This window comes from Olea europaea, chromosome 1 (assembly GCF_002742605.1).
Source record: "Olea europaea var. sylvestris chromosome 1, O_europaea_v1, whole genome shotgun sequence".
NCBI lineage: Eukaryota > Viridiplantae > Streptophyta > Magnoliopsida > Lamiales > Oleaceae > Olea > Olea europaea.
Genome location: NC_036237.1, coordinates 27259414 through 27269766, shown reverse-complemented (window position 1 = coordinate 27269766; position 10353 = coordinate 27259414). Strand labels below are relative to the sequence as shown.

Sequence of the window (10353 nt, the reverse complement as noted above, 5' to 3'; positions counted from 1 at the left end):
TCATTTAAATAATTATTTAATTATTATTTAAATGTTCATTATTTATTTTTGTGCGTTTCAATTAATTATTTATTCCAATTATTTTTTATTTATTTGTTTCAATTGTTCATTTAAATTATTTGATTTAATTACTTATATGAATCGATTATTTAAAGTATTTATTGAACAAGCAAAGGTAAATATTTAATTATTCATTTCAAATGTTAGAAATTTATTTCAATTAAACTTTAATTAATATTTTCAATATTTACATTTACTCATTTATCATTTAAATAATCATGTAATTATTATTTAAATGTTCATTATTTATTTTTGTGCATTTCAATTAATTATTTATTCAAATTGATTTTCATTATTTGTTTCAATTGTTCATTTAAATTATTTGATTTAATTACTTATATGGAAAGATTATTTAAATTATTTATTGAACAAACAAACGTAATTATTTAATTCAAATGTTAGAAATGTGTATCAATTAAATTTTAATTGCGTATTTTGATTAATAAAATTTATTTATTTATCATTTAGATAATCATTTAATTATTATTTAAATGTTCATTATTTATTTTTGTGAGAAATTAATTATTTATTCCAATGGTTTTTCATTTCAATTGTTCATTGAAATTATTTGATTATTTAAATTATTTATTGAACAAGCAAAGGTAAATATTTAATTATTTATTTAAAAGGTTAGAAATTTCTTTCAATTAATCTGTAATTAAATTTTAATTGCTTATTTTGATTATTAACATTTATTCATTATTTATATTTTTTTTATCATTTAATTAATAATTAAATAATTATTTAAAGATAATTTAACAACAATAACAAACAGATGGCCTGGGCTGTCTTAACAGACGGCACAACCGTCTTTTTCCTCTTGCAGAGGTCGTCTCTCTGCCCGTAGATCGCCATTTCCAACGATCTCCGGCCACCAAACCTTAAAAAAACTTAGTTTTTACCAATTTTACATATTCTATAAAGATTTCTTCCACTATTTTCAACAAAATAAACCTTTAACATAGATTAATGAGGGAAAAATTATGCAAAACTTACTTTCTTCGTTTCTAATGGTGGCCGATCGGTCACCTCCCAAGAAAAACTTGTCGATTTCCATGTTTTTTCTTCCTCTTCTTTCTCCAGACGTCGGTTTGAGAGTGAAAATGTCAGGGGCAATTTTGGGTTTTCAATGTTTTTAAGATTTTGACAAATTTTTGATTTTTTTTTTTTAAACAGTAGTCAACGGCCATTTTGAAAAATTGTATGTTTTTTGTTGCTATATGCCACCATTTCCTCTCCTCTCCACTCCATAGCCATATGCAAGATCACAAAGAGCAGAGCGAGAAAGTGCAAAAATGTCTTGTGCTACCACTTCGACATGGAATAAGTCATCTCTGAGATCAGCCCTCCCTTCAATTCACCCCTTCTTCTTCAGTTTATTTCTCAATTGGGTCCTAGTCTTCTCGTTTCAAGCTTTCCAGGCCAAAACCCAGCTCAAGACTTCTTAACTCTTTTGTGGGTCTCGCCCCCATTTATCCCCTTCTCTCGCTCTCATTACAAGGTACATTTTTTTTTCAATTCTGTTCCACATTTACGTGGGCGTATATCACATTTGTTAATGAATGTCTGTGTGTGATTTGATTTTGTATTTGTACTATCAAAAATATAGTGTGATTGATACATGACTCGTCATGTGTAATGAGATTTCAGACCTTTTGATGGTTGGTCTTCCTGCTGTTGCGTTGCCTTTGTGCTTCTTATTTGGTATCATTATGCGGTGGTAATTGATGATATTTTTAATTAAATTTTCGGTTGGCGTGCTTATTGCAACAGGGTCCAATTCCCCTTTCATATACTAAAGATGCTTTATAAGAATCGCCTGGATCTGTATGCTTATATTATTCATGTTTCTTGTGGATATTGTAACAAGAAGTTCACAAAAGACAGCCCACTTAATCAACAAAAATACCGAAGGTAATAAACCATAAAAAACTGAAAATAAAGAGTAATAGCAGAAAACATAAAGAAGAACCCAGGATTTTCACCCTAAGACAAGAGGTTCGGAACTTCATTCCTAATCCCCTTTTGAGCTTCCGTCAAATTGGAAGAAAATCACTATATCACTGAAATCATCAAAACCGAACGGTCCAGTATAGATCTCTTGGCACTCAATAGAAGTCACGCAAGATTTCCCCAAAATAAGCCTGACAAATCATTACAACATTCACTCAAGAATGAAGGATCAAAGCCTATACATCAATCATTCAAGATCTATAAAAGGTCGGTGATTTTTCATCATAAATGGGCTAAAATGAAAGAGTGCAGTAGAGAGAACACAAGGAGCCACGGAGGGAGTTCGAGAGGCAGAGAGAAATCTGATGAGTCTCTCAATCAGAAACCCTAGGGTCGATTAAATATCGAAGCCACTAGAAGCCCTTCATCCAACGGTGTAGAAGAGAACACTTGGCAAGATCTGAAGCATCCGTTCTTCTTCAAAAAATCGTGTTTTCAGCAACACATTTGTGCCAAGATAATGGACAACATGAATTATCAATGGAGAACCCAGCCCACAAGCCCAGCTACTGAAATGAACCAGTCTATCATCATTGTGCCATAATTTCTCCACATATATGGTTATGGTTCTTATTAGTTGCCATTTTCATCTTTTTGTTGCTGTGAAAATATGTGCATTGTATTCAATACTCATTCTCAAATGACATAATTGATTCAAGCGTATATTTAAAGGAATGCGTTTTGACTTCTATGCTGATAACAGAACGAGATAGAATCTTACTGTGGAAACAGTGTTCTTAAGAAAATTACTGTGGGAAATGTGGTAAGATGGAATGGTTCATATTGTGGTTGTTTCGATGGACTACAGAATTTGAAATCCTTGCAATCAGAAAGACAGACCTCTAGGGTTTGTAGTTGGGACTACGAATTTGGAAAGGGAACTTTTCCTTTGTAGTGCTTGCTTCTACCTATCCTCGCCCCATTGAGAAGCTAGGCCATGGATCTCTCTGGTTCATTGGTGGGAGATTGAATTTCAAAAGAGGTTACTGGGAAGCGAGATGGCCTTTAGATAGAGCATGCACATATATACGATGTGCACAAGCCCATGCCTTCAGTTACCCATCTGCTTGACCTCGTAACTTCAAATTGAATTCAAGTACAAACCCAATTCTTAATCAACTTTGCAAAACTTCTATTGTTACATTTGTTTAAAATATGAAAACGAGGAGATTTAAGATTGAATACTGTAACATTGTTAGAATGTAAGTACTTTTATAATATGTTTTCTGGGGAGAATTGTATAGTAGTACTTTTTCAACATGTTTGATACGGAGAATTGGATAACATTATATATATATATATATTATTAGGGAAGAAAAAGAAGCTAACTCTTGTTCATTATGCTGTCAGCGGCATTCAATACTCTATACCAAATATGCTCGGGTGGTCTTCCTTCGTAATAGTGATCCGTAAGATTAAATGTGTTGGGGAAAAACAATTCCCAAGATTTCCCAAGAAAGATAACTTGCAATTTGAAAAATCCAAGCCACTTCAAAGATAAGAAATTGGGGAAGAAATGATTTTCAATATAAATGAAGAACAATGGATTTGGATTACTTGATCAAGCCTCAAGTTAATCCCCAAGAAAGAAAAAATAGCTTTGAATTTATACCCAAGAAAAACAACCTTTACTTGTTAAATTCTCTCCAAGCCCTCTCTTCTATTTTTCTCTCTAAAATCGGATCTACAATGAAGGGAAAAAACAGCTATATATATAGCTGAGTCGGGCGCCAAGTTCGAGCAGAAACTTGGGCACCATGGCGCCCGCCTCCCTACTCCTTTCTTTCTCACAATTCTCCACCTCGTACATCATTTGATAGACCTCAAATTTTGGACAAACACAAGAAGAAGCAGCAAGTGCCAAACTCGGCTGCACCATTCAAACCATGGTTGCCTACGTACCCAAAACTAGGGATCAAGCCTCCGTAGTTCACCTCCACCTTCATATACTCTTCACCTCATTTCAATCCCGCCCTGAAGGGTTGTGCCCACTCTAGCATATCAGCACAGACTAATGTGAAGCAAGTCCAAGCAATACTAAGACTTGCTACCCGTTACCACTTTGGTTAACATGTCTGTTGGGTTCTCATTTGTGTGTACCTTCAAGAGAGAAATATCACCTTCTTCTATGACATCATGCACAAAATGATACTTGACGTCGATATGCTTGGTTCGAGCATGATGAACCTGATTCTTAGTCAAATGAATTGCACTTTGGCTATCACACCACAAGTCCACACAATCCTGCTCAATCCCCAAATCATCTAGAAGACCCCACAACCACAATGCTTCCTTTACTCCCTCTGCCATGGCCATATACTCGGCCTCTGTAGTAGAAAGAGCCACTGTAGCCTGTAACATTGATCGCCAACTAACTGGGGCATCATGTATGCAAAACACATATCCAGTAGTAGATCGTCGTCTATCTAGATCACCTGCATAATTCAAGTCCACAAACCCACTTATATGACATACATCTCCACCAAAACATAAACCCGTATCCGCGGTACCTTTTAAGTACCTCAGGATCCACTTCACAGCTTCCCAGTGTGCCTTCCCCGGATTCGCCATGAATCTACTGACCACACTAACCGCCTCTAAAATATCTGGGCGTGTACACACCATGACATACATCAAACTGCCAACTGCACTAGCATAAGGTGCACGATCCATGAGTACCTTTTCTTTCGCTGTAGTAGGAGATTGCTTACCAGAGAGCCTGAAATGTGGAGCCAATGGAGTCACCACCCACTTTGTACCTTGCAACCCGAACCTAGCGATAACCCACTCAATTTAACCTTTCTGACTCAAGAACATTCGTCGGTTCGTCCTCTCTCTTCTAATCTCCATACCCAGTATTTTCCTAGCAGCCCCCATATCCTTCATCTCAAACTCTTTACCAAGTTGAGATTTCAACCTATCTATCTCCACCTTGCTTTTCGAAGCGATAAGCATGTCATCCACACACAAAAGAAGATAGATATAGTTACCTCCCCGAAGTTTTCGAATATAAACACAACAATCATACTCACTTCTGGAGAAATCATGCTTTAGCATGAAGGAGTCAAATCGCTTGTACCACTGCCGAGGAGATTGTTTCAATCCATATAGTGATTTTCTCAAGCGACATACCTGACGTTCTTTATCCTCAACCTTGTAGCACTTAGGTTGGTGCATATAGATTTTCTCATCCAAGTCCCCGTGCAAGAAGGTGGTTTTGACATCGAGTTGTTCCAGCTCAAGATCATGATGAGCAACAATACTCAATAGCACCCCGAATGAAAGTATGCTTGACCACCGGAGAAAAGATCTCATTGTAGTCAACTCCCTCTCTTTGTGCAAACCCCTTAGCCACTAACCTTGCTTTGAATCTTGTACCACCGAGCTTGGTAGGATCCTCTTTCTTTTTGTACAACCACTTGCAACCAATAGCTTTCTTACCTATGGGCAATGGGATAACCTCCCATGTTTGGTTCTTGTGAAGTGATTCCATCTCTTCTTCCATCGCTGCTAACCAACTCTCACTATTGTTGTTTAAAATAGCTTCCTTGAAAGAGGCAGGCTCATCATCCTCCACCGAGAGTGCCTCAAAGGCTCGTCTGACCCCAACTTTAGAACTTGCTTGTGAGTACGCCATGGCCTAGAGGAAGCCAAGTTATTTGCAAGGTGCTGTTGTTGCTGTGCCTGTACATTCTCTTGCTGAATCGCCTCTTGTTCAAACTCATCATCACTCTCATCTAGAGTGTCTGCATGATGCTCCTCTTGAACATGACTAGAACCAGGTTGATCTCTATGTTCTATGTCAACAACTTGAGACTTTGTAGTCTCAACATCATCACCACCGGGCACTGTAGCTTTCAACGAAGCTATCATGGAGTTCTCATCAAAAGTAACATCTCTGCTGATTATGAACTTAGAATCCTCTACACACCATAGGCGATAGCCTTTTACACCTGCCGCATACCCCAAGAATATAGCTTTCTAGACCCTTACATCAAACTTTCCCTCGTTGACGTGATGGTAGGATGTGCATCCGAATATTCTGAGTTTCTCATAACCTGCATGTTCTCCTGTCAATACCCTGTAAGGTAGATCTCCATCTAACTTTGAATGTGGAGATCGGTTCACTATGTAGCAAGTATTTGCAATCGACTCTGCCCACCATTCTCTGCCCAAACCAACATAGGATTGCATACACATCGATTTCTCTCGAAATGTGCGATTCAGTCTTTCTGCGATCCCATTCTGTTGTGGTGTATTCCTAACTGTCCAGTGTCTCACAATGCCTTCCTTACCACAGAACTCCTTGAAAGCACCATCTGTATACTCAGTACCATTATCAAATGGCAGTGTCTTCAATTTCTTTCATGTTCTGTTTTCAACCATTGCTTTCCACTTCTTGAAAGTATCGAATACCTCATTCTTATGCTTCAAAAAATAAATCCAAGCATATCTAGAATAATCATCAAGAAATGTGACAAAATACCTGGAACCGCCTTTGGAAGTGACAGAAGCCGGACCCCATACATCCGTGTGCACATAGTCTAGAATATCTCTGCTTCTATTTTTCCTTGGCTGGAACTGAATTCAGTGTGCTTTACCGTACACGCAATGCTCGCAAAAATCCATGCAAGGCTTCTTCAAGTTCTTTAGCAAACCTTTCTTGACTAGCAGATCGAGCCCCTTTTCAGACATATGCCCAAGCCTCCTATGCCATAGCCGAGTGCACTCACATGGGTCTCCACCACTTCCACTTGTTCCAATCGCTACATCTTCTGTAACTGTAGTACCCTAAAGAGCATAGAGATTGCCTTCGTGGATATCCTTCATCACAATCAAAGAACCACGAACAACCTTCTTTACTCCATTCCATGTTACAATCTTGCAACCACCGGAGTCTAAAGCACCAACAGAGATAAGGTTCTTCCGCAAATTAAGAACATGTCTAACATCCATCAATGTTCTAACCACTCCATCACACATCTTGATTCTAATTGAACCGAGCCCCACCATTTTTCAGGAATGGTTTTACCCATCAACACGGTTCCACCATCAGTCCTTCTATATTTAGTAAACTACTTCCTATTTGGACACATATGGTAAGAGCATCCAGAGTCAAGAATCCACTTACCGGAGATTTCTTCATCACAAGTGATGGTGTAGCACTCATCGCTTTCCCCTCCTTTCGAGACATAGCTAACCTCTTGCTTGACTTACACCTTCCCGTTGTTGTTGTTCTTATTGTTCTTCTTCCAACCCTTTTTGTTAGTACAATTCACCTTGAAATGCCCAAGTTCGCTGCATTTGAAACAAGGCCTTTCTGCAAGAGGTCTAGACCTCGATCTAGATTTTTCTCTCTTACCCTTTGATCGCACATTGCTTCTACCTCTTACAAATAATCCTTGAGCTTGCTCCTTGTTACCAATGGTAGACATGCCATTAATTGCAATCTTTCGAAGATCATCCGCTAGAAGTGACGTTCTAGTGTCCTCCATCACAAGTTTACCACCCACAAGCATCAATGTTTGTACTAGGTTCTCGTAAGACTTTGGCAATGAAAGAAGTAGTAGAAGTGCTTGATCCTCATCATCTACTTTCACATCAATGTCCTTCAAGTCCGATATACACCTATCAAACTTGTTGACGTACTCTCGGATTGGTGTACCTTCATCCATCTTGCAAGTATACAATTTGGACTTCAAATAGATCCGGTTTGTTAGAGTCTTCGTCATGAAGTTCGCCTCCAACTTTGTCTACACATCCGCCGCCGTTTCCTCACCATAAACCAAGAAAGCAACATCTCTTTCAAGGCATAGAATGATAGACGCTCGTGCCTCAAGATCTAGCTCTTCCCAATTCTCGTCAAACATATCTATGTGCTTATTCTCCTTTCTCGCCAATACCTTGTGCAACTTTTGAGAAATTAACAAATTTTTCATTTGCATTCTCCAATACGAAAAGTCATTCTTCCCATTGAATTTCTCTATCTCATACTTCCTAATCTTCACCGTTCCTCTAGTAGACATGATTTATCTACTTGTTTACCGAAAATAAACCAGCAAAGTTCATTTGGGAATTTTCACAAACATCTTGTGTGCACAACAAAGTTCAAGCCACCCACCAAAAATCGGAGCTTAACCACCCTAATTTAAGAAGAAGCTCTGATACCAAATTGTTGGGGAAAAACAATTCCCAAGATTGCCCAAGAAAGATAACTTGCAATGTGAAAAATCCCAAACCACTTCAAAGATAAGAAATTGGGGAAGAAATGATTTTCAATATAAATGAAGAACAATGGATTTGGATTACTTGAACAAGCCTCAAGTTAATCCCCAAGAAAGAAAAAATAGCTTTGAATTTATACCCAAGAAAAATAACCTCTTACTTGTTAAATTCTCTCCAAGCCCTCTCTTCTATTTTTCTCTCTAAAATCGGATCTACAATGAAAGGAAAAAACAGCTATATATATAGCTGAGTCGGGAGCCATGGCACCAAGTTCGTGCAGAAACTTGGGCACCATAGCGCCCACTCATGGGGCCATGGCACCCGCCTCCTTGCTCCTTTCTTTCTCTTGGGCGCCATCCCTGCTCTTTTCTTTCTCTTGGGCGCCATGGCGCCCGCCTCCCTGCTCCTTTCTTTCTCACAAAATATTATGGCAATGTGTCTTGCAGATTCAACCAGTTTTGAGCATTGTTTTAGTGTGATTGACAATGGAGGACGATTCTTTCCCATGAGCCATGGGAAGAGGGTGCCAAAACTTAATAGGCCCCCTGACTAGCGTCAAGCTCTTCTGCGTGGTCTGTCAACTCAACTCCTGAAGCATGGCCGCCTAAAGACCATAAGAGCAACGGCCAGTGCAATGAGAAAGTATGTAGACAAAATGGTCACTCTGGCAAAGGATGGTTCTCTATGTAAAAGAAGGCAAGCTCTCGGCTTTATCTATGAAAAGGAGATTGTGCATGCACGGGCGGAGCCAGGCTTTTAGTTCAGTGCGGGCAAAATTTTTTCAACGCCGAATGCCGAGATTATGTCATGGATTTAATGACGATAAAAAAATAAAACAATTGTACGACAATACTAAAAACGACATAATTTATATATTACACTTGTTTCTCACGAGTTTCCATACTCTATGCGAACTAGAACTGCGACGCCGCAACAAGGACGAAGTCTCTCACTCATAGACAAAAGGTTGGATTGATTCAAATGAATGACTGGGTTTGGGTCAATTGAATATTGAGAAAATGGGTCTAATTGGGCTTCTTTTTTTGGGCTCGACAGGGAAGTGGGTTAAACCAAATTTTAAAAAATAATAATAATAATAATAAAATTAATTCTGCCCAAAAGTCCAGTGCGGGCATCTGCCCGCATTGGATACGCTTTGGCTCCGGCCATGTGTGCATGCATTGTTTGCAGAGGTCAAAGAGAGATATGGGGACAAAAATGGAGGATATACAAGGATAATTAGAACTCTACCAAGGCGAGGAGACAATGCACCAATGGCTTACATTGAGCTTGTGTAACTTTAATTGATTCATTTGAGTAAGTCTGTTCAATATCTTAAAGAAATTCGTAGGAGAACCTTTTACTCTATACATTTACATGAACATGCCTTTTGATTGCTCATGACTATTCCATTTTGAGGAAATCAGTTGAACAGCAGCTCTAAATTCTAGTCAAATATTGCCTTCTTAATCTTGTGGTATTTGTTTCATTATTAGTTATTCACCATTTAATTTTTCTTCACACATTTATCCCCATGTTTGGCACTGCTAAAAAAATCTTATTAAAATCTAAATTAAAGTCGACAATTAATTTTAATCACAAGTTTCATAGGACCCATAACTTTTTAACCACACATTTCATCAACTTTTAAAAAAAATGCTAAAAATTTGATTTTAATCTCTACCAAACAAGAGTTTAGTAATTGAATAATGCTCGAACTTCAGTTATGATTTATACGTCAACTTGAGCAATTGTTCACATCTGAGTAAAGGTGATGTTGAAATGTTATATCTAAAAGCTTAAGATCGTTGAATGGGAATATATTTATTCATTCAAATTTTGTCTTCAATACCTCATTTGATGTGTCAGCCTCATTCATTTTTCATCAAGGATAATTCTACTTGTACACCTAAAATTTTCATAAGAGGTTATGTCAAGATTTGAACATATAACGTTTTGCATGGGAAAGAGGGACATTTATATATGAGAAAAATGTAACAGCGGTCCCTAACCTTTCACTTTTTTGCAGACTTTACCCTAATATTTAATTTGTGC

The 10353-nt window shown here is 37.8% G+C and overlaps 1 protein-coding gene across 1 annotated transcript; it reads left to right on the top strand.

Annotated features, from left to right (window-relative positions):
- The first annotated feature begins 1303 nt into the window (after positions 1-1303).
- Positions 1304-9753, top strand: LOC111399387 (50S ribosomal protein L17, chloroplastic). The gene is given in 4 exon segments (XM_023026667.1): positions 1304-1423; positions 1425-1561; positions 8745-9027; positions 9470-9753. Coding segments are annotated over 4 exon segments (615 nt in total). The 5' UTR covers positions 1304-1355; the 3' UTR covers positions 9597-9753.
- Positions 9754-10353: the final 600 nt, after the last annotated feature.